Below are 24472 nucleotides of genomic sequence, written 5' to 3'. Positions count from 1 at the left end.
TTTCTAGGGGTCCTGTGGTGTGGTGTGGGTCATGTTGACATATTCCTTTTAAAGTGAGGGATAAGTTATTGCATCTGGCCCCTCCCACAGCTAAAAAGGAGACACAAAGCCTAGTGACCCTCTTTGGATTTCAGAGGTCACATATCCCTCATTTGGGTGTACTACTTCGGCCTATTTATCATGTGACTCTAAAAGCTGATAGTTTTGAGTGGGGCCCAGACCAAAAGAAGGCTCTGCAGCAGGTCAGGCTGCCATGCAGGTGGCTCTGTCACTTGGGCCATATGATTCAGCTGATCCAATGGCACTTGAAGTGTCAGTCAGTCCAGATAGAGATGCTGGTGGAGTCTTTGGCAGGCACTTATTGATGAATCACAGTACAGATCCTTAGGATTTTTGAGTAAAGCCCTGTCATCCTCTGCAGATAACTACTCTCCTTTGGAGAAATAGCTTTTGGCTTGTTACTAGGCTTTAGTAGAGACTGAATGCTTAACTATGCACCACCAAGTCACCATGCAGCCTGAGCTGCCCATCATGGACTGGGTGTTGTCTGACTCACAGAGCCATAAAGTTGGATGTGTGCAGCAGGGCTCCATCATTAAATGGAAGTGATATATACAAGATCCTCTGAGTAGGACCTGAAGGCACAAGAAAGTTGCCTGACAAAGTGACCCAAATACCCGTGGTCTCCACTTGTCACATTACCATCCATCTCCCAGTCTGCACTTATGGCCTCAAGGGGAGTTCCTTATGATCAGTTGACTGAGGAAGACAAAACTTTTGCCTGGCTTACAGATGTTCTGTGCGATATGCATGCACTACTCGGAAGTGGACAGCTGCGGCACTACAGCCCCTTTCTGGGAACCCTCTGAAGACAGTGGTAAAGGGAAATCTTCTAAATGGGCAGAACTTCAAGCAGTGCACCCTTGTTGTTCACTCTGCTTGGAAGGAGAAATGGCCAGATGTGCAACTGTATACTAATTCATGAGCTGTGGCCAATGATTTGGCTGGATAATCAGGGACTTAGAAGGAACATGATTGGAAAACTGGAGACAAGGAGATATGGGAAAGAGGTGTGTGGATAGACCCCTCTGAATGGGCCAAAGAAGTGAAGATATTTGTGTCTCACGTGAATGCTCTCCAAAGGATGACCACAACAGAGGAAGATTTTAACAATCAAGTCAATAGGATGATGCGTTCTGTGAAAACCTGTCATCCTCTTTTCCAGCCACTCCCGTCATTGCCCAATGAGCTCATGACCAAAGTGGTCATGGTGGCAGGGATGAGGTTATTCATGGGTTCAGCAATATGGACTTCCAATCACCAAGGCAGACTTTGCTACAGCCACTGCTGAGCACCCAATCTGCCATCAGCAGAGACCAATACTGAGTCCCTAATATGGCACCATTCCTTGAGGTGATCAGCCAAGAACCTGGTGACAGGTTGATTACATTGGACTGCTACCATCATGGAAAGAGCAGTGTTTTGTTCTTATTAGAATAGACACTTACTCTGGATACGGATTTGCCTTCCCTGCACGCAATGCTTCTGCCAAAACTACCATCGGTGGACTTACAGAATGCCTTAACCACTTCCATGTTATTCCAGATAGCATCACCTTAGATCAAATGACGTGTGGCAATGGGCCCATGCTCATGGAATTCAGTGGTCTTACCATGTTCCCTTTCATTCTGAAGCAGCTGGCTTGATAGAACAATGGAATGGCCTTCTAAAGACACAATTACAGTGCCAGCTAGGTGGCAGTGCCTGGCAGGGTTGGGGCAATGTTCTCAAGGAGGTTGTATATGCTCGAAACCAGCGTCAAATATATGGTGCTGTTTCTCCCATAGCCAGGATTCATGGGTCAAGGATTCAAGGGGTGGAAATGGGAGTGGCACCACTCACTGTTACGCCTAGTGACCCACTTACAAAATTTTTGCTTCGTGTACTTACGACCCTATGCTGTGCAGGTCTAGAGATCTTAATTCCAAAAGGAGAAATGCTCTCACCTGGAGACACATCACTGAGTTCATTGAACTGAATGTTAATAATGCCATTTGGCCACATTGAGCTCCTTATGTCTCTGGATCAACGAGCAAAGAAGGGAGTTACCATATTGGCTGGTGTGATTGATCCTGATAACCTAGAGGAAATTGGATTGATATTACCTAATGGAAGTAAAGAACAGTATGTCTGGAATACAGAAGATCCCTTAGGGCATCTCTTAGGACTACCATGCCCTGTGATTAAAGTCAATGGAAAACTACAGCAACCTAATTCTGACATGACTACTAAGGGCCTAGACCCTTCAGGAATGAAGGTTTGGGTCACCCCACCAGACAAAGAACCATGACCAACTGAGGTGCTTGCTGAGGGCAACGGAATAGGGAATGGGTGGTGGAAGAAGGTAGTTCTAAATACCAGTTACAACCATGTGACCAGCTGCAGAAATGAAGACTATAATTCTTATGAGTATTTCTTCCTTGTATGCATGCACCAAGTATTTTTTTTCTTCACTTATAAAATATAAGATGTAAACAAGGCTAGTGTGTTTTTGGTTGTATGCGTGTTATTTGTATCATGTTAGATGCAAGCATGACTTCATAATTTTCTTTATTCAGAGATTATGTATGATTTAAGGAGATGTGTACAGGTGCCAGGTTGACAAGTGGTGGACTGTAATCATTAAGGCTGTGTGTCAACTTGGCTGGGCCATGACTCTCAGTAGTTTGGTAATTATGATATAGTTGGTCAGTCATATAATGAAATAACCACCTCTATGATGATGATATCTTATGTAGTATGATCACCTCCATGATGGGATCTGCTGTGAGCAGCCAATCAGTTGAAAGTGAGTTTCCTTTGGGGTGTGGTCTGCATCCAATATAGGTGGACTTTCTGGCAAGGCTTACAGGCTTTTGCTCAGTCTCAATCCTGTGCTGGTTCCTGATCATCTGACCTGCTGTTCTCGAGGCTGGAGCCAGCAGCTTGCCTGCCCACCTTGGGATTCTTCAGCCTCCATGGTCTGGATCTTGGGTTCACCAGGTTTGACAGCCTCTGCAGCTATATGAGTCGAGAGACACCTCCAGCCTGACCCATGGACTTGGGACTTCCATCCTGTACAACTGAGTGAGTCACATCCTTGACTCTGCATATATACGTACATACATACATACATATATACGTATACACACACACACACACACACACACACTTCACTGGTTTTGCTTCTCTAGAGAACCTAGCTTAAGACATAAGTATACACCCAAATAATTGAAATCAAGGATGCAAATACTTGTACACCGATATTCACTGCAGCACTATTCGCAGCAGCCAAAAGGTGGAAACAACCTAAATGTCCAACAGATGAATAAATAATCAAAATGTGGTACTTACATACAATGAAATACTACTCAGCCAGGAGGAGAAATGAAGTCTTGATATGTGCTACATGGATGAACCTTGAAAACATTATGCTAAGTGAAATAAGCCAGGCACAAAGGACAAATATTATATGATTCCACTTACCAAAAAAAATCCAGAATAGGCAAAGGTATAGTGACCAAAGTTTATTAGTGGTTACCAGGGGCTGGAGGGAGCTGGAAGTGGGAGTCATTCCTTAGGGGCATTGAGTTTCTGTTAAGGTGATGGAAAAATTTGGAAATACATAGTGGTGATGGTTGCACGATATGATGAAAGTAATTAAGTTGTACATGTAAAAAATGTTGAAGCTGCAAATGTTTTGTTTTATATATAGACATACATTTTAACCACAATTAAAAAAAAAAAGAGCAGGACTGAGCTGGACTTCAAGGATCCACATGTGGTGTGTTTCTGAATGAATGAATAACCCAGATTCTGGGGAACAAACAGAGGTCTCCCATCATTGGGTTCTGAGTGCTTGGCTTCTCTGGGGAGGGGCTGGAGTTTTCCTGAAGGAAGTGGAAATTTCACTGTTAGTCATTCTGGGAAGGGGGAAATCCCAGTACAGAATATGAGGGGGCCGGTGGAGAGGGAGAGGGCAGAGCAGGGAACCAGGGACTGTGCTGGGAGTTGGGCCCTGGGGGAGGAACTAGAGGGCAGGCAGCTGCCACCTTGAAGCAGGCTGGGAGACCCAAGAGCTGACACCAGGAGGAGCCCTGGGGAGGGGCCTGAGAGTGGCTGAAGGTAGGGTTCCCGTCTAGACTTCTTTGGGTAGTAATTTCCAGACTTCAGTGAAGTCTTGTCAAAAGTCAGAGCTTTGGGGGGAAATTACTAGGAGGATCTGTGGCACAACTTCGGACAAGGCAGTCATTGGGAAAGCAGCCTTGTTCCATTCTCTGAGCCCTGTGTGGAGAGATAGAAAGGAGAAAGCTGCTCCAGGAAACCCAGGAAGTGGCCTGAAGAAAATCGAGGCTTGATCCAAACCGTGGGCAGCCCACAGGGTGGGGTGCAACTGCAAAAGCTGAGGCAAGACAAACCCCAGAGGGAAAAGAGCTGTGGGGAGGGGTCCTAGTCCTGCTGTAATGTGGGTGGTCCACAGGTCAACAGACACAAAGCCTATGTAAATTCAGTATTGGAACACTCCTAGAGGAGCTTCCAAAAGACTTAGGTTCCAAGTTCTCCCTTCTGGAGGCTGGGGAATTGATACAACGAAGTTCCAGTCTTTCCAGCCTTGGCTCACTGGTTCACCTTCTGACCTACTCATCAAGGTGCACAGGGATAGTGATGGGGAAACTGAGGTGGGAAAGTAGGTTCTCATTTTAATTCAGCCTCTTCTACTAAGAATTCATCTGAAGAGAGTGCTCTTCTCTGTACCCTTGCACCTATCCTGCCTCCCGCATTGGCCAGGTCTTCCTCTTCCTGCAGCAGAGTAGCTAGCTTCTTGACTGTTCCTTACCCTGCACACTGCCACCTCTATCCCTCTCCCCTCTTCCCAGGATCAGCCCATTCTCCTTCAGGAAGCCGTTCTTGATTTCATCCAGTCTAATGAGGTCTTCTACCTTCATTTTATGTTTGAGTCTCAATTATTGGGTCTATGGCCGTCTCTTATAACGGGGTATCCCTGAGAGCAGAGCTGGTGTCTCTTCTCAAGACGCCAGCACCTGACTTTTTCCACCTGGCATCAGCTAGGTTATATCACTATCTACCCAGCCACGCAAATCAAATTGGGGCTGGTAAGGGGGGGAGGGTGGAGGAGGTGGATGCAACATGTACAAACTGGGAGCTGTTTATTTGTTGCCATGAGAAGCTTATGTACAAAGAAGGCACGAGAAGGGGGAGGAAGCTCCCCTGCTACAGTACCGTGGAAGAGCGTTGGGGCTGGGGAGGAGGCTGGCCAACAGGCAGGGTCAGGAGAGGTTTTCTGGAACCAGCCTCAATTTCTAGAATGGGCCTCAGGATGCAGCCTAGGGAGGTGGGGGGCAGAGCCAGGTTGGCTCGGAAAGCCAACAACAGCCAAGAAGACTTGTAGGCCTCCAGCCCATGGTCAGTGGGGGACAGAACGGGGCTGGCTGGATGGGATAGGGCCAGGGCTCCCTCCCTGTTCTACATTCACACGTCACTCCCTCTGTGACCTTGTAGGCATCTCTCCAGGCCCTCATGAGGCCAGGATGGTAGTGATGGATCAGAAGGGGTAGCTCCTCTACTCTTCCAATGTCTCCTGGTCCCGGCGTTGGTCCAGCCCCTCTGCTGAGGATTCTACTGTGCTCCCTGGGGGAGTTCCTGCACCACGTGTTCAGGGCGTCCAGTGGTTTGTCTGTCCTTGTTCCTTTAGGCTGTATTCCCTACAAGTTCAGTCAGTGGCCAAGGAAAGAGGCTTCACAGAGACCCATGAAAGCAAGCTGTTCTGGGCACCTTCTTTCTAGCTCATTTTGCTCTTGGGTCTAAGAATGCCAGGTCCAGCAAATGCCCCCTCGAACAACCTTAGGCAGAACCCCCAGCTCTCTGGCCTGAGTGCTGGGAAGCTGCAGTTGGGGGTCCAATGGGCTCTCCCTGTCAGTAGTTTTAATCCCGAGAAGAATCAATCCAGTGACTATGGCTCAAGATGGATCCAGTGCGAATGGGGGAAAGTGTCACCACATTGGGGGTCTTTTCCTCCTGGCTCTGATGGAGGCCCTTTGGCTTGGTTTTGGCACAGGCCGAGGCTGGGGGGCATGACATGTCCATGCACTATCCCTGGTGCACAAGCACAGTCTGGGTATAGTGGGATCCACACGTGTCCAGGGCACAGGGCTGCAGTGTGCTTGGCACTGGCAGGTCCACACCGCAGCCCTCCTGCCGCGGGGTACCTAGGCCAGACAACACGTGTGCACTTGAGGAGGTGCGCTTGCCTGAGCCTGCTGGTGCCCACCAAAGGCCACGGCCCCTGCGGACTGTCAGGGGCATAACTTAAGATAAATAGGAAGAAGGGGGTATTGGGGGAGGGGGCTGGGAGGATGTCAGTAGTATCGGTCCCGAGTCTGCCAGCTGGTCACCCAGTGCTTCTTGGTGGGCACGGTGTTCCCTGGAGGTGGGTAGCGCTCCTCCTCAGGGATCCGTACTGCGTGGTACTTGGGCATGATCTGATAATAGCGGGTCCGCTGAAAGAAGTCACACTGGGGTTGGGGGAAGAGGAGAAAGAACATCAGCACCCAGCTTTCAAGCTGGTGGGCACACGTGCCTAGTCTCTTCCTCCCCCACCCAGAGGTCCTCAAAACCAGGACCCCTGACTCAAAAACCCCCAATCTCCCTGTGCCAAGACGGGAAGGACAAAGTTCCCCACCCCAGACCCCAAAGGAAGGAGGAATTGAGGAAGGCAGAGAGGAGAGGAAGAGGCAGATGGAGACAGAGGGGCGGCTGCAGAGATTGTTGGGGGACTGGCTAGGAAGGCGAGTGTCTCCCCTGAACACAGTGTGGGGAGTAAGGCTGGCTTGTTATCCTGGCTTTGGAGGAAAAGTGCTGGTTCTGAGAAGGAAGGACTCCACTAACCTCCCCCTCCCCTGGGGGGTGGGAATGGGAGTATAGAATCATTGTGGAAATTCACCTTGTGACCTACAAGAGATGAGGCCTAGTCTTGGCCTTGGCCTTTTCAATTCCCAGAGAGCAAAGTGGCCACGAGGAAGGTTTTATGGTTCCCTCTTGGGGTCCCAAGTCCCTGAGGGGCTCAGTGAGGGGCTGGTGAGAGGCAGAATCCCCCAAGGGCATGGGAGGGGAGGCAGGCAGAGTGGCCTCCTCTTTGGGGACAGGCTGAGGTGCAGTGCGGGCCCATAAAGGAAGAGGAGCAGACAGGACAGAGTCAGAGCCCCAGCTAGCTGTGGGGCTTGGGGAAGAGGGCCCGGAGGCCGCGTTACCCGGGTGGGCCAGGGGCGGGGGGCTGCCCCCCTCAGTAGTCGTCGGTCAGCCTCTCCGTCTCTGACGGCTGGCTCTTCATCTCCGCCTTCTGCCTCTTAGCTTCATACAGGGCGCGAGTGCGGGCTCGCTTGAAGAAGCCGCACTGCGGGAGGGGAGCAGGTGGGGAGGGGCCATCAGGGGGGGCCTGGGGTGTCCCTGCCAGCAGCACTCATGGACTGGGCCCTAGGGCTGGGGAGCCTGGATGCCTGGGTTGTGGCCCCAGCTTGACGGTGTGGCCAGAAGCCAGAGCTCCTGGAGTTCCGTTTCCAGTTTGCAGCTCCCCCCATAAGCTCAGGCAGGAGCATCCCTTCTGGGTAAAGTGAGGACGGGGCAGGGGTGAGACTGGAAGCTGTGGAGGGGGAGGGGAGGAGAGAGGGGAAGGGTGAGATGGAAGGGAGGAATGGGATGGGGAGACACAGGATGAAGGGAGAGTTGGTGGGGGTCTGCTGGCAGGAGCCTGGGAGTGGGAGTCCTGGAGGTGGGCTGGGCACCTAACCTTCCACAGCAAGAGGATGATCAGTCCCAGAAGCAGCAGCCCCGCACCCACAGCCACGAGCACCAGCCACAGCTCGATCTCTGCCGGCAACTCCTCCACCAGGTCAGAGTCAATGTCCACAGAGAACTGGAGGGGGAGAGAAGGAACTAAGCCTTGTCTGTCTCTGCCCTCTTAATCCTATCCTCACCCCTCCAGGCTCTGCTGCACCCTGGACCCTGCTGTTTGACTTACTGCCAATAGGGGGCACCAAGGGACTGGAAAAAGTCCCTGCCTGCCCCGTTGACATCAGCAGGTCCATTCTCCTGCTGCTTCTTGAGCATTTATGCGGCTCCAGAGGAGCAGCGTCAGATCTGGGAGGCGGCTGGAGTCTGGGTTGGTGATGCACATATCTGGGCTTGGGCACCAGCTCCACGCCTGATTGCCTGTGTGACCTTGGTCAAGTAATTTCACCTTCTCTGAATCTCCATTTCATGCTCTCTGACAAGGGAATAATCATGCCCCCACCTCATAGTATAGCAGAGTGGCCAAAAGCATGAGTTCTGGAGCTAGACTGCCTGAGCTTGAGTCCTAGCTGCATGACCTTGCGCAAGTTACTTAACCTCTCTGTTGCTCACTTGTAAAATGAGTATTGATAATAATGCCTACCTCACAGGTTGTTGGGGAGGATTAAACGTGTTTAACAGGATAGACAAACTGGTAGACAGTGAGTATTCCGTAAATATTTGCTCCAAAACAAGGGACACACGGTACACAGTACCATTCTTTTTCTTTCCCTACGATGGCTATACATGTATGTTTTTTTTCTGATTATATATGACTTGTTTTTTTACAAAATTCAGGTGATATAAAGAAAAAAACTCCTAGTATTGTTTCTACCTAAAAATAACTATCTCTAACATTTTGGTGAATCTCTTTAATGCATATATTAAACATATACATTTTTTCCACATAAAGAGGAGCATATGACACACACTGTTCAGCAACCTGCTTCTTTTTTCACTTAATATCATCCTCTTTCCATGTTAATTGATATACATTGACTTAGTCTCTTCTGATGACTGCATAATCATTGTAAGAAATGTATCATCTTTTACTAAACGAAGCCCTTGCTGAAGGACATGAAGATGATTGTTTCCAATTTTCTGCCATTACCAACAACGCTCTAAATATCCCCACTTATTTATCTTTGCATACTTGGCCTATTTGCTCCTTAGGAAATATCACCATGTGCTGGATCAAAGGAAACATGCATTTTAAATTTTAATAGATATTCACAAGTTCATTTCCAAAACGAATTTACCAGTTTATACTCCAGTCAATAGCCTGAGGAACTGTCCATTTCCTTCCATCCTCTTCAGCACCAGACTTACTGTAGCTGTTTTTATTTTCATTTCTTAATCAGTGAGTTATTTGTATTTCACCCTATGCACACTGCCTGTTTATGTCCCTTGTCTTTATATATTAAAAATATCTACTAATACTTGCCCATATATGCTGCAACTTTTTTAAAGCAATGTATCATTTGCCCTTTCAGTTTCTTTACCGTATCTTTTGCTGCATACAGATTTACATTTTTATACAGATTAATCTCATATAGTCAAATTTTTCCTTTGTGACTTCCGGGTTTAATAACCCCTCCTCTCTGTAGTTCAAGATAATTATTAAATTAGTCTGTATTTTCTTGTGGTAGATTAGGTTTTAATTGCTGTTTTTAAATATTTAATCTAACTCAAAGGTATTTTTGTTTGTGGTGTGAGGTAGGGATTTGGCTTTACTTTCCAAATGTGCAAACACTATGCAATAATTTTCTATTCCCACTGATTAAAAAAGCAGATTATTCCTGTCTTTTTTTTTTTTTAGAAGCTACTCTGTTCCACTGATCTTTCTGGTCTGGCTTCCTACACCTTACTAATTTATTATAGAAAATTTACCATAACATATTTAACCAGTCTGCCACACATGTCCATATTTCTATTGCTTATGTATCTCTATTCATAAACATTTTCCCAACAACTTATTAGCGATATTGTCACATTTATTCGTCCAGGTGTAATGCAGAAGCAAGTTTGGGAGCTTTTTTTTTTTTCTTTCCAAGTTTCCCTGAATTCCACTGGGACTGGAATAATTTGGGAAGATTTGACTTGATAATATTGACTTTTGCCATCCATTATTTAAGTCTTTCTTACACATTTATTGTTACATTTATTCCCAGATATTGTATAACTTTTCTGGTGAGTTTGAATGAGATCTTCTCTGCTATGTATTATTTCCCCACATCCTCCCCGCCCCCGTCTCTGTGCTATGTTTTTGATTGGTTCTTGCCAACATTTTGGAATGCTATGAGTCTGGTATTTTTTATCTTGTCTTGAGCTCCTGAACTTCCCGAATTTTCTTATTGGTAAAATGGACTTTCGGTTGCTTATCATTTTTGCTCTGTAGATAATCGCATCATCTGCAAATAACAGTCAGTTTCTTGTGGTAGCTCCTCTATTTCACTGTATTACCCAGTTTCTCTCTCTTTATTTCTTGTGGCCAGAAGTTCACATGTACATAGCAGATATGAGAATGAGTGTGACAACCAGTGGGTCCTGGTTCCAGTCCCTTACAAGCTTTGTCACTTTGGGCAGGTCACTTAATTTCTCCAGGCCTCAGTTTCCTCAGCCATAAAATAGATATAACAACCTCAGTCCTAATCTTTATGGAGATGTTGTGTGGCTCACATCAGCGAAAGCAATGGCTCCTGACCCTGGGCTGCCCAGTAGAATCATCTGGGGAACTTTGAAACATACCATTACCAGGTCGGACCCTCAGAGATTCAGGTTTAACTGGTCTGGAGTGAGATCCAGACACCAGAAGTTCTCCAGATGGTTCTAATGTGCTGCCAAGACTGAACGTGTGATAGTGCCCTGGCCAGAGACTGCTATCCTTGTTAGCACACTCACTCACCCATATGGTCTTATTCTCCATGTTGATGGTCGGGACACTGGTTCGGAGGAACAGGGTGGCCCAGCCATTTACCCTGACTCGGTCAAAGTCTTTGTAATCCTGGGGGGAGGTACAAGCAAGTCAGAAGAAGCAACTGAAGCACCTCTGGACCTCCCTCCTGGCCCTAAGCACCCCAGCGTGCCTTCCCACCAGGCCACATCCTTAAACAACACCCCAAAGGTTCTGACAGCCAGGCCTCTCCTCCACACACAAATGCACATTGTTAACTCATCTGTTCATTCATTTGCACGTCAGGTCTTATGCTGGGTGCTGGGTACAGCAGAAACAAGGAAGACCATAGTCTAGGGCAGGCCTGTGGGCTAAATCTGGCCCGCCACTTGCTTTTGTAAAGTTTTTTGGCAACAGCCGTGCTCATTCATATACATATTGTCTGGCTGCTGTCACGTTATGAGGGCAGAGCCCACAAAGCTGAAAATATTTATTATCTGGCTCTTTACAGGCAAAAGTTTGCTGATCCTGGCCTAGCGTGAGAAGACCGATATATGAGTAACTACGACCCAGAGTAAAAGTGGTAACTGGCATAAGGAGCTTCAGAGAAAGTTCTGTGGGTGTCCAGAGGAGGAGAGGTCATTTTTAGCTGGAAAAGTCAGACCAGGCTGACTGAGGGTGAAGCAGCGGGGGGAAGCCTTGAAGGCTGAGTAGGAGCTGACATGCGATAGCAGAGGAAGTGGGCACTCCAGGAGGAGGAAATGGCATGAGCGAAAGCATGGAGGTGGGAAAATAACAAACACATGACAGAATAACAGACACGTGACAGAGTAACGGACACATGATAGAAGGCCAGTTTGGCTGGAGACAAACAAGATGGACACATCCACATGCAGACACACAGACATAACACTGATGTGCACACGGTGACAGGTACACAACTGCACATAAAACACAGTGCTGTCCCTCTCCCACACACATCCTAGCGGCCCTGCTGTGACCCTGGGCTCGCCTTCTCCCTCCTGGGTAGGTGGCAGGAGAGACCCCCAGACCCAGGCACTGACCTCGATGAAGGTGCTGTTCCACACCCGGGCCTGCACGGTCACGTTGGTGATGACTGGAGCATCAGGAATGGGGCACTCTAGCCACACACAGTGGGCGCGACCATTGGCACAGGTCTGAGGTGGGCAGGAAATACACAGGAGGTGACAGAGTCTGAGTCTCCAGATTCTTTGCTCCAGACCTTAGACCACTCCAAAGCTTTCTTCCACTCATGGCTGACTCCAAGGGGCTGACCTCACCCCTTCATGTGCGCAGACTCCCCTCCCATCCATATGTATGCATTTAAGACACACCCTTTGAGCCAAGCACATATAGATGCCAAGGACACGGATAACATGAAATCTGGTCCCTGCTCAGGCAAATGGAGACCAGTCCCCAACACTTCCCTTGCCAGCCCCTCCCACACCGAGCCTTGCTCATGCCACTCCTCGCCTGGGATAACACTTCCCACTTCTCCACCCAGCCAGGCCTCAACTTGCCTCCCAGGCCTGTTCCTTCTCCCTTCCTACGAGGGTGCCCTGCACCACCCACCCTTTCCCTACCCTGCACTTCCTTTTGCCCCTCCCCATTCCCCAGGCCTTATGTCCAAGGTTTTGAGCGGTTGTATCATCCCCAACAGGCTGAGGCTGTTTGGAATAGAACCACTGTCTCTTCTTTCGGTCCACTGTATTGCATGCCCCCCAAGGGCAAGGGCCATGCCTCCCCCATCAGAGTAGGGTGCTGTCTGAGGGCAGGAGTTGGGTCTCTTCCCTCTGACTACACCACCATATCAGACTGGGGTTTCTTGGTGAGTAGCACCTTGCTTCGCCTGCTCTTTGGTGCCCACACATCCTGTAATGGGGCGGCTCAATCCTCCCCACCCTGACCTGGCCACTCACCAGTAGGGTCTCAGACTTGGCTTTTTTGGCAGCAGCCAGAATGACAGGCGGGGGGCCCTGGCCTCTCCCAGGGTCCAGCTGCCGTCGTCGCCTGCGCTGTGGAGATGGCGGCCCATCCCCTGGGACCTGTGGAGAGAAGAAGTGGGAGCAGGGGAAGGGAGAAGAGGACGGGGCAGGGGAAGAGTCAGCCTCCCAAGGCGGTATGAGGGAAGACATTAGCCTTTCTGCCCTGCAGCATGCAAATGAGATGTCATACAAATGAGATGCAAAGCAAAGATCCCCCTGATGGTGTCCTTACAGAAAAAGTGAGGTTGAGAGGGTTGACAAGGCCTCCTGGTGGCTGGCAGGGCCAGGATCCGTTGCCATGGACAGTGATCTCCGTGGGGTACAGTAGCCACTTGCCATTGGCGACTTCATAAGGCCACTCCAGTCCCAGGACCAAGGTCCCCAGGGCTGCCAGCCCCTCCCCCATTGGGCCCACCTGCAGGCACAAGGGGCGTCATGAGCACTGTCTCCTGGAAAACCACCGCCATCTCACCAACCACAACCCTCCCACCTTCAGACCCCAGCCTCAGGAAGAAACTTCCCATTGCCCTCCCCAGAAGTTTCCAGTCCCCAGACTGGGACCGCCCCGCTTCCTAAGAAGCCAAATGTTCCCTTACCTGGAACTCATACTTGAGTGGACTTCCCACATCCTCCACAGTTTTCATGCCAGCCTCACCCATCACTGTCCCCCCAAAGAAGCTTTGTAGCCGGTGACTCACCCTAAGGGTAAGAAAGATGCTGGAGTCATGCAGGATGGGAGGCACAGGGCCCTGGTAGAGGGGTGGGCACCAAGGAAGTGAGGCTGGTTAACTAAAGCTCCTCTGACATCCGGCAGGCCTGGTGTAAGCCCAGCTCTGCCACTTACTAGCTGTGTGGCCTCAAGCAACTTCTTTAGCCTCTCTGAGCCTCAGTTTCCTCACCTGTAAAATGGGGTTAATAATAGTTGCTACATCATATAGGGCTGTTGTGAGGAGTCAATGAGATGATGTACATAAAATTCTGAGCACAATGATCTCTCAAGAAATGATCGGGCCACTCCAAAGCCTTAGCTCCAGGATGGCTGACTCTCCCACTTCTCCTGCTTTACAGGAGAACCCAGAACCGAACACATCGCCGTCGATTCGGACCCAATGCATAGAAGGAGTAATAATAACCATGATGATAGTGGTTGTTGTTGTTAAGGGAAGGGACGAGCCGGGGAAGGGGAGGCCTGGAGGGAGGAGTGGCAGAGGAGCTTGGGAGATACCTTGGGTACAAGGGAGGCCCCAGCCCAGGCACAGCAGGCTGTGGGGGTGGGAGAGAGCAGGACTCACATGCTGAGTGAGGCCTGGAGCATGTAGTCCACCAGCAGAGGCAGGGTTATTGCCTGCAAGTCATCCTGGTGACTAGACCTGGTGAGGGAATGCAAGGAGGAGACATTTCAGCTGAGGCTGGGGCTAAGGGAGGCCCCAGGACACCTCAGCCCTGACCCAGCCTGGCCTCAGGTGGTCACTCACGTGGACAGCTGCAGCTGTGCCTGAAGTTCCCTTGTGTGCAGGGTCACCCCGATGACCTCGAAGGCAATGAGCAGCTCCATCTGCCACGAGGGTCAGGGGAGGCAGAGAGGGTGTTTGGGGTCTGGCAGGGGTGATGTCAGGGTGAAGCAGGGCTGGACACTAGGTTAGGGAGTTGGTTCTCTGGCCTCCTCTTCCTTCCATTCTGCGTGTGGGGTCTTTACCTCCCCACCCATCTCCACACTTTCACCTGCCTAGACTCATCTCTGCCTCCCTCTACAATTCTTTTCTCCATCAGGAGACGTCTCTTCTATTTTTGAGCTATGTTTGGGCACGTTACTAAAACTTACTAAGCCTGCGCTTTCTGTAAAATAGCACCTACCTCCTTAAAAGGTCATGAGAATTGTATCATAGAAAAGAAGCAAAGTGTCGAACTCAGGGCCCGGCACATGGTAGGTGCTCAGCACAACTTGGTTCCTCACCTCCACCTGCTCCAGCTTTGTGTATAGCCCCATACCCCACCCCACCCCCAGTCTCTGGGCTTCTCCCCATCCTCTACTACATCTGCCCCTCCCTACTCTGGTTTTGCTCCTCAAGGAGGCAGGCAGAAGCAAGGTGGATTCAGAGCTCATCAGAGGTGCAGCCTGGGACCCAAAAGAGCTGGGGGAGTCTGGAAGGTGCTCACCCTCTGGTTCCTTTTGAAGGGGTTCCCCAGCTCACAGAGGATGCTTTCATTGGCCTGGCAGGCCCCGGGCTGAGAAAGGAAGACAAGCAAGGTCAGGGTCCTGTCAAGGTAGGACTTGGCCCCTCCTCCTCCTTCCCACCCTTGTGGTGCAGGGTCAGAAGCCCTGGAGGCTTGAGATCCTGGCTCCCCTAGTAGCAGAGTCAATGAAGCCCCCTGGGGAGGGGTTTGGGAGGAAGGGAGCACAGTGCAAAGGACAACACATGTAAATGATATGCATATAAGGATGCAAATACCCTGCAGAGCCCTGGTTAAGCTCTGAAACACTCACGGGCCTCACTGAGGACAACAGCAAGGCGGGAGGCACCTCCACGGTGAGCAGCGCCTCGTGGGCATCTTCCCCAGCCCGAATCTGGCTGGGGAAGTTGGTCACATTGATGCTCAGGAGCAGCTTCCGGGTGTCTCTGCCGTACTGGAGCCTGCGGGGAAGGAGTCCCGGACTGAGTTAGAAGCTTGCCCCCGGGTCCTCCCCAGGATCAATGAGACCTCGCCCCTCAGGCCTATTTGGGTAAGAAACCCTCTTTTGGGGCAGCAAGGTCCTGCCCTCTAGTCTCACCTGGAGAAGGCGGCCCCTTTTCGGGCCTGAGATGGGCAGCCTAACACATCCTCGCCTCAAATAGCCCCAGGCAGTGAAGCCCCACCCCTCAGATCTTCCCCCGCCCCTAGTCCCCCTCTGACCTCCCGGACCAATAGGGCCCCGCCCTTCAAGCTCCTTTGGGCAATAAAGCCCCACGTCTGGCCAATCAGCGCAGCCCAGAGTCTACCTTCTCAGCCGCTGCATCTGCTCTGTCACGAAGTCCGCCTGCATCCCCAAGTTGCTCTCGCACTTGTTGTCTGGCCCGCACTCCTTCTGGAAGTGGACCTAGGGGCGGCCGGAGGCATGAGGGCCTGCACCATCCACTGCGCCTTCTCCCACCCCCACCCCCTGCCCAAAGCCCCCTGAGGCTGCCGCCTTTCCGGCCTCCCCCACCCACCTCAGTGTGGTTCTCCAGCGCCTGCGCCTGGTTGAGGACGGGGTAGGCGTCCAGGGACCGCATCCCCACCCGGGGACGCTCGGGCATCCGCAAGTGTAAAGAGTAGTTCATGGAGATGAGGATGGGACGGAGTTTGTCACGGACGTTGTCCTGGAGAGGGAGGGCGCGCTGAACCCAGCCGGCCCTGACTCCCCACAGTTAAACTCTCACACTATCCCGATTCCCCAGGGAGGAGCTAGGGGGCGCCACTCCAAAGAACCCCCAGTTAGGCTGACTCCCCTCTAGCCCGCTCTCCAAGGTGAGAGTTTCTACCACCTGCCCTCCCCACCCCCCCCAGGAGATGAGCCTCCCTTTACCCTGGGGTCCCCGGCTTGAGCTCTCCCCTTCTACCCTGATGCCCCAGAGAGGGGCTGAGCCTGCCTCCACTCAGGGACACCTCTCCCCAAGCATCCGCCACTCCTCACTTGTCTCAGAGGTGATGAGCCCTTTGGCCCCTATCGCCACCCCAGGGGCTCTATCTCTCCTTTACCATATGCTGGGCAGACCTGTGGTCTTCCAGGCCAACATCCCATCTCCGTCTCTTGGGAGACCCCAGTCCCTTATCCTTGATCTGGGGGACTCTGTCCACCTCCCTGGGGGGGGGGGGGAGTCCTTGCCTGCCCCCTACCCCTCCCTCACCATCAGAAGCAACTCCAGTGTCTGGCAGCGCATCTCGGGCATGGAGAAGAAGCCATTGAAGACGGCTGACTGGCTTCGAGCAAAGCGGAGCCGGGGTGGGCGGCGGTCCCGGTCAGCCTCCAGAGTGTAGGCCAGGGCTGCGGGTGGGCAGGGCAGTCAGCAAGTGGCCAGGTGAAAATGCCCCCCTCGCCCTGCACCCCAGCACTCACTGATGTTTTGCCTGTAGCTGGGGTTCCCAGCGCTCTGGTTGTAAGCAAAGCACAGCTCCACCTGCACACTGTTGGAGAGGTATACAGGGGACCTGGTCATGGGGGGACCCACATATCCAGGCCCTAGTTCTCAGGCCCCTGGTAGGATTAAAACTGAGGAGTGCACAAAGCTGGTCTGTGGCACCCTGATGCCATCCCTCCCTACTCCCATTAAAGCCATAGAAAACAGGGTTAGAGGTCATACCAGACCCTTCATTTCACCAGTGGGGAAACTGAGGCCCAGAGAGCTGAAAGACTTGCCTGAAATCATCTGTCAATTGGTGGCTAAGCCCAGTCTGGAACCCAGGTCTCCTGATTCCCAGTCCAGATCTCCTTCTACCAACCCTCCCCCCTTGCTTCCCTGCCATCTCCCTTTGCCTTCTGACCTGACATCCTCATTCACACAAAGTGGACACCACTATCGTCCTCATCACCATCTTGGCAACTAACATTTTTTGAGTACTTATTTTATTTTATTTTTTTTTTATGGGGCACAGGACACTGTGCTAAGGGTTTTTTGTACATTATCTCATTTAATTATCACAAGAACCCTGTGAGTTGGTTATTATTATTAACTCCGTTTTACAGGTGAGAAATCAGACTCAGAGAGAATAATAATTTGCCCAAGGTGGCCCTCCTTACATCCATACATCTAAGTGCCTCCCTTTTCCCTTTTCCTCTGGCCTCACGCCCAGAGTCGAGCCCTGCTGCTGTCCTGGCATAGCTGAGATTTGAGCCAGGCAGTCCAGGGCTTCCACACTCAACCACTATGCTCAACTGCCCCCCAGCTTCATCCATTACCTCCTTCCAGAATTTCTGCTTTTTAGTGAGGTCAGGTAAGGAGAGCAATGCTTCTTCCAAGAATCAAACCCCTAAAGGTGGGACCTCAGGAGTTGTTAGGGGTGGTGGCTGGGGGCCAGTGTTTACACCCATTCATAAGGCTGCGTGGGCAGAGCAGGGTTGAGAGTCTCACCAGGAGGTGGCTGTGCAGAGTGCGGGGTCCAGTACAGATGGCCTGGCCACCAAGGTCTTATGGAGGATGTTGATGACAGGCCGGGCTCTGCACAAAAAGTAGAAGCCAGGCAGCTATCAGTGCCTCCCGGCTGCCCCATCCCAGAGCTGGGCCTCAGGTTCCTGTGGACAGAGATGGGGCTCCACGCAATAGGCTTGGAGAGACAGGCCCCTGTCCCTGTCCCTTCCCCTACCCAGCTCACCGCAGCAGCACGATCTGGTCAGACAGGCTGCCCACTAGCAGGTCTGGGTAGAAGTTCTCATCCACGTCCATCTGCCCACTCAGGGAGTAGCCGAAGGTGGCCAAGCCAGGAAGCCCCAGCTGTTCTCCGTGGATTACCTGGCAGCAGGGGATAGCAGTGTAGGATGGCTCTGGGGTGGGGCCTGAGGAGGGAGGCCCAATAGGGTATGGGGGCAACAGGGGAAGGAAGGCAGGCCCAACCAGTGGTTGGGGGCAGCATGCCAGAACCATCCATACCTGCTGGGGCTCTCTGAGGAGCCCCCTGGAGCTGCTGTGGTAGATGTACACTTTGCCCAAGCCCTCGAACGGGGCTCCCACAGCAATGTCTGGGGAAGAGAGGAGGACGAGCTCACCCTGGGCCCATACCTCCCTGACCAGACTGGGCTCCAGCCAGAGAGCCTAGCACGGCATTGACCTCCCCCGGCCACGCGGTGCTCAGAGCATCAGGAGAGGAACAGAGCTCTGTGGCACAGGACTAAAACCAGGACCATCCAGAGCCCAGTGGCCTCCTTTTATAGGTGGAAAGAGGTCCAGAAGGGAGGAAGTGACTAACCAAAGTCACACAGCAAGTTAATGTCACAGCCAGGTCTAAACCTGATTCCTGACCACTGGCCTGGCATCTTATCATGATGCGTTCCGTCTCCCCCACCAACCTCCATCCGGAAGTCCTCGGCTCTACTTGTGATAAAGTAAAGCCTCATTTACCAGCAGAGTCAGGAAAGGAGGTGTAACCCACTGTGACTTTGCCAGATGATTCTCAAACACTCATCACATTTAATCCCCATAAGAGTGCTGTGGAGTAGGTACTATTGTCTCCACTTTATAGATGAGAAAACAAACTCAGAGAACCTAAGTCACACAGCTAATGAGTAGAGAAGAGGATATTTGAGGCCATGTCTGCCTAATACCAGGGCCTGGGATTTTAATCACAACACTACAGTGACCTTTACTTGTTGACGTGTCACTTTTCTATTATTTTCACAAGTAAGTCCAAGATGTTTTATTATCTTCTTAAACTTTACTGAACTCCTAGTTTGCTGCTTAGGATCTGAAAAGGCCTAGGTAACCAGAAAGCCAAGCTTATTAGAAAAGTCTGTAAAGGAAAAGTAGGTCCTAGGTAGAAACCAAATGACTCTTTTATCAGTAAGTGTGTGGGCTTTTTGAGTAAACATTCTGGAGCCTATTTTGGCTCATCAGAGGCTCCCCTGTCTTCCTTTTGGTTCTCAGCTGTGTTCTGGGGAGTTGAGGTTGTCAGAGAAGTGACTTGCAGATAAGCCAGGTGCTCCCATTGCAACTAAGCTCAACCCCTTGCACTCCAGGTATGATTGGTCCCAAGTCCTGCAGAGTACTGGTGACATCCTCTGTATCAAGGGTTCCTACCTTGTCCCAGCCCTTATCATCCCATACCTGATTTACTGCCTTCTTGATCTCTAGCCTTGCTCCTCTGCCACCCATCCTATACTCTCCTCTAGAATCAACTTTCAAGGCACCAAAACTTTTATTGGATACCCCCACCATTACCCGAATATAAAGCCCGGTTCTTCTACATGGCATTCACAGCCTCCATCTCTACCCCCTCACTACGTCTCCAGCTTCATCTCTAATGGGAACGCTCCACATTCGCTAGATTTGAGCACACCAGACAAGTATCCCACATTCATCTGGCACCCCACTGTCCCTCTCTTGTGAAAACTCAACCCAGTCTTCGATGCCCAGCAGTTTGTAAACTCCTCCAGGTCTACTGAGCTCGCCTCACGTTGCGCCTTCTGCATGTCCTCTCTCTAGTATGGCTGTGGGCTCCCCAGGGCCAGGACCATATACTGTTTCCTCTGTGGACCCTGTCAAGCCTGGCACACAGCTGTGCTTGGTCAGTGGGTGCGCTGCGGGGAGGTGCTGGTTCATACCCTGGAACCCATCTTGGTTTATGTCACCAATGCTGGCCATGGAGAAGCCAAAAGCTGAGCGACTGGGGCCGTGAAGAAGGAGGGAGGGTTGGGCAGGGAAGGAGTTGCCCGCCTGGTTCATGAAGACGTAGATGGCACCCCCTACCTCTTCTTTACGGTCAAAGTAGTAGGGGGCACCCACTAGGAGGTCCTGCCACCTGTACAGGAGAGAAGGAAGAAATGGATGGAAGTGTGAGGTTGGGCCTCAATATAGAGCATGACTGGGCCTCAATAACAGGAATGATTTGCTAGGCACACAGCTGTGCAAATGCCACCTCTGGCCATAGGTCATGGGAAGGACATGGAAATGCCAATATGACCCACCACATAGAAAACATGCCACAGAGAAGCCATGTGGGCACAGATCACACCCAAACTGCCCACATCCATCAGAGCCACACAAATGACAGGCACTGACAAGCAAATGCAGGTGTCATGCAAATAACATGCAAATACCCAGAATCCCATAGTCTGATTGCAAATCAACATGCAGAGTTGACTTGCCAATCCCTGCAAACAGTCAGTAAACAAATGAACAATCGCAAACTTCTATCTCCCTGCCCCAGACTGGGCATGTGTCCCCCATCCCACCTCTCTCCCTGGCCCTTGAGGGCCTCCCCGGACTCTCACCCATCATTGTTCAGGTCTGCCAGGGCAATGGCGCTGCCAAAGTAGGCGCCCACCTGCGTGCCCTCCAGCACCTGCCTCCTCCGCAGGTCTCCGCCTGCCTCCTGGCTCAGCAAGAAAACAGCGCCCACATGTTGGTGCCGTGGGGCACCAGTCACAATGGTGATGTCCGTTGGGTGCAGGATAGCGCTGCCCACCTGCATTGTGTACCCTGGGATGTGGTGAAGGCGATCAATCAAAGACCCAGCAAACTTTGTCCCCCTCTGCCCTGGGCCCACACCCCCCAACCCGGGGCCTCCCTTCCAATTTCCTCTATTCCTCTAGTCCATGTTGGGCAAAAAACTGGACTGCGGATGCCCAGTAGTGGCACCCCACCTCAGCCTTGAGTCCTGCCTGCACACTGGACTGTGAGCTCCATGGGGTGAGGGACTTTGCATCTTGGGTGGTGAGAATAGGGCCTGGTATATAGATGGTGCTCAATCAATGTGTGCTAGTTAATCTGAATGTCCCTAGTCACTCCCCATCCACTGGTCTCACTCTTACACTAGACATGGAAGGCAAGTGGCCCAGTGTGCCAGGGACTGAGCCCCCTTCTCCCTCTACTACCCATGGGCCACCCCAACCAGACTCACCAATGTAGAGGTTTCCTTGGTCTTCTGGGTCCTTGTAACTGTATTCTGATAAATCCCAGTCCTTCCGCTGAATCATGTAGCTGTTTCCTTCACAAGGATGTAGGGTGGGGGGAGGGCACCAGTCACCACCCCTTTCTTCCACCATGTCCAGTTGTCCCCACCCCATAAAGATAATACTAACCCCTTTTATTTTTGAGCACTTTGCCATTTGCAAGTTACTTCTTTAACAATTCTATGATGTAGAATAATGATCCCCATTTTGCACATGAGAAAACCGAGGCTTAGGGAGGGAAACTGACTTGCCCATAGTCCCATGGGCAGCTAGTTATAGAGACATGGCTGGAATACATTTATTTAGGGTCCTGGCCTGATGCTTTCTGTACTAGATGATGTTTCTCTCACTCTCTAGACACTGAGGCCAGACTCCACACCATTATCTTCTTCTTGTCCTGTCCTCAAACTCTGGGCTGCCTGCCTGGCCCCTGCTCCTGGGGCTGCTCTGTGGCCCCTTGTCCCTTCCAAGGCACTAATGGACCAGGGGACAGAAGACAGGACCAGAGAAGAGGGTCAGGCCCGGCTGTGCCTCAGACTTAGGAGAGCCCAGGGCTGTGACCACACCCCAGACTACTTGTTGGTCAAGAGATGTGGAGGCTCCCTTTGCTGGTTGATTCTGTAACAATAGGGTGTGGTAAAGGGAGAAGGGTCCCTGTTGCCACAACCTGTGTGGCAGAGAGAGGCAAAGGGATGAAGGGAGCATGAGCCATCAGATACCTTAGAGGCGGTGTGTAACGTGGTGGTTCCTAGCATGGGTTTTTTGATACAAGGAAATCCCTAAAAAGATCACTCTGTAGGGTCGCTATGAATTGGAATCGACTCAATGGCAATGGGTTTGGTTTTATATATATTGACATGAAAAAAAATTCCCAGAATTTATTGATAATTGAAAAGAGAAAGTAACAGAACAACATGTTTATTGTGATTCTGTTTGTGCTAAAAAAACAAAAACTAAACAACAACCTATATATTCTAAAATAATAGATAGAAGGATCCACGGAGAAATGGACCTAGGGAGATGGGTGGGAGAAGAGAGCATTTTTTATTTTACCAAATCCTACTGTGCTATTCAGTTGTTGTATTGGGTTAAATAGCGTCCCCTCAAAACTCATGTCCACCTGGAATTTCAAAATATGACCTTATTTGGAAATAGGGTCTTTGAAGATGTAATCAAGTTAAGATGAGGTCATACTGGGTTAGGGTGGGCCGCAGTGGTTAAGTGTTCGACTGCTAACCAAAAGATTGGTTGTTCAAATCCACCAGCTGCTCCTTGGAAACCTCATGAGGCAGTTCTACTCTATCCTATGGTGCTGCTATGAGTTGAAATTGACTCGATGGCAACAGCTTTTATAAGAGAAAGGAGAGGGAGATTTAGACACACAGAGAAGGCCATATGACAACAGAGGCAGAGATTAGAATGATACAGCTACAAGCCAAGGAACACCAAGGATTGTCTGCAATCACCAGAAACTGGGAGAGAGGCATGGAACAGATTCCCCGAGAACCCTGGGAGAGAGCATGGCCCTGCTGATACCTTGATTTTGGACTTCTGGCCTCCTGAACTGTGAAAGAATAAATTTCTGCTGTTTTAAGCCACCCAGTGTGGTAATTTATTATGGTGGCCCTGAAATACAATACATTGTTGTGCCAGGAACATATTTTACTTTTATAAAACATTTTTAAATGGTTAAACTAGAGTCAGCTGGACCTGAGTTTCAATTCAGTTTTCATGACTTACTGTTGGCTTTGGGCAATTTACATAATTAAGGCTCAGTTTTCTTTTCTGTAAAATGGGTATAATACTTGCCTCATAAGACTACTATAAAGATTAATTGAGATAATATGTGTAAGGCCCCTGGCACATAGTAGGTGCTTTAAAATAGGGGTAGTAGTGGTGGCTTTAATATTGGCAAGAGGGCCTGTCTCTTCTGTTCTTAGTGTGGAAGGTCTGGGCTGGCTGTCCCAGTGGCTGGGTGGTCTCTACTCCTTCTCCCCTTCCCCACGGCCCCCACCTTTCCAGTTGTAGGCACCAGGGGCCCCGAAATACACGGTGCTCTGGGTGAAGCCGCCACTGGTGCCCAGCTGGCACATGCCCGTCTCCAGGTAGCCGGTGTTACTGTTGCACATCTCGTTGTGGTAGGTCTGCCAGTCATCACCGCGGTCCAGCTCTAAGTCATTGCCCCGCACGTAACACTTGCCCACCATGCGCCGCTGGTCCTCCGACCCCGACCACAGCACCTGGGTATAGCGGTGGGCGCAGACCTGGGGGCCCCCCAACACATACAGCCTGAGCCACAGCAGGGACCCCGGGACCAGCTCATTTGTCCTGTGCACCTCTGGCTTTGTGGGGCAGGAGTTGGAGGAGGTCTCCTGGCTTCTCTTTCTTCCCACAGTGATGCCTGTGTGGCTTTCTAGAATCCAGAAATCTGCTCTGAAGGCTGGGAACACTTTTTGGGAAGCCAAAAGTTACTGGATTTGAGAGCAGCTTAGAGATTTGACAATCAGTGAGGGTTCAGGCTCATGGGTCCAAAAGGAGCTAGTAACACAGCAGATCAGAAAACTTGCATCTCTGATCCCTGATGATCCTGTCCTCTTAATGAAAAGACCATTATTAAAGTACTAATAGCAGTCACAGCAGCTAACATTTACTGAGTACCTACTATATGCCAGGCACAGTTCTAAGCCCTTTTCACATATTCACTCTTAAGCCTCCTAACAACTCTATGGAATAGGGACAATTATTTTCCCCACTTTACAGATAAGGAAACCAAGGCACAGAGAGCTAAGTAACCTGCCTAAAATCTCACATCTGTTGTTACTGTTGTTAGCTCCCTTTGAGTCAACCCCCGATTCATAGCAACCCCACATGTTATAGAGTAAAACTGCTCCGTGAGACTTTCTTGGCTGTAATCTTTATGGAAAGCAGTTTTCCAGGCCTTTCTTCCACAAAGCCATTGGGTGACTTTGAACCACCAACCTTTAGGTTTCAGCAGCTGATTCCAAAAACTCAGCCACTGATAACCCTATGGAGCACAGTTCCACTCTCACACACCCACGTAGTGTGGGT

The 24472-nt window shown here is 50.7% G+C and overlaps 1 protein-coding gene across 3 annotated transcripts in view; it reads right to left on the bottom strand.

The window, feature by feature from the left end:
- Positions 1–6460: 6460 nt before the first annotated feature.
- The window catches only part of ITGA3 (integrin subunit alpha 3), a 28426-nt gene continuing 10414 nt past the window's right edge, over positions 6461–24472 (bottom strand). Inside the window, exons 4-26 of one of the 3 annotated variants that reach the window (XM_003414642.4) lie at positions 23418–23667; positions 21352–21438; positions 20723–20930; positions 20054–20250; positions 18387–18475; positions 18112–18248; positions 17871–17957; positions 16859–16926; positions 16650–16786; positions 15972–16121; positions 15762–15859; positions 15269–15416; positions 14941–15009; positions 14259–14338; positions 14076–14153; positions 13380–13482; positions 13016–13198; positions 12718–12843; positions 11842–11955; positions 10790–10888; positions 7844–7969; positions 7308–7450; positions 6461–6572 (exon numbers count right to left, since the gene is read on the bottom strand). In XM_003414642.4, the coding sequence (XP_003414690.2) occupies positions 7340–7450; positions 7844–7969; positions 10790–10888; positions 11842–11955; positions 12718–12843; positions 13016–13198; positions 13380–13482; positions 14076–14153; positions 14259–14338; positions 14941–15009; positions 15269–15416; positions 15762–15859; positions 15972–16121; positions 16650–16786; positions 16859–16926; positions 17871–17957; positions 18112–18248; positions 18387–18475; positions 20054–20250; positions 20723–20930; positions 21352–21438; positions 23418–23667 (2745 nt within the window). In that variant the 3' untranslated portion in view covers positions 6461–6572; positions 7308–7339. Of the gene's footprint in view, positions 6573–7307; positions 7451–7843; positions 7970–10789; positions 10889–11841; positions 11956–12717; positions 12844–13015; positions 13199–13379; positions 13483–14075; positions 14154–14258; positions 14339–14940; positions 15010–15268; positions 15417–15761; positions 15860–15971; positions 16122–16649; positions 16787–16858; positions 16927–17870; positions 17958–18111; positions 18476–20053; positions 20251–20722; positions 20931–21351; positions 21439–23417; positions 23668–24472 lie in introns of all 3 variants that reach the window. The other 2 variants (XM_064271196.1, XM_064271197.1) reach the window with 2 other exon arrangements.

This window comes from Loxodonta africana, chromosome 18, assembly GCF_030014295.1.
Source record: "Loxodonta africana isolate mLoxAfr1 chromosome 18, mLoxAfr1.hap2, whole genome shotgun sequence".
In the NCBI taxonomy this organism is placed as follows: Eukaryota; Metazoa; Chordata; class Mammalia; order Proboscidea; family Elephantidae; genus Loxodonta; species Loxodonta africana.
The sequence above is the reverse complement of the archived record's forward strand: the minus strand, read 5'-3'. Positions and strand labels throughout refer to the sequence as shown.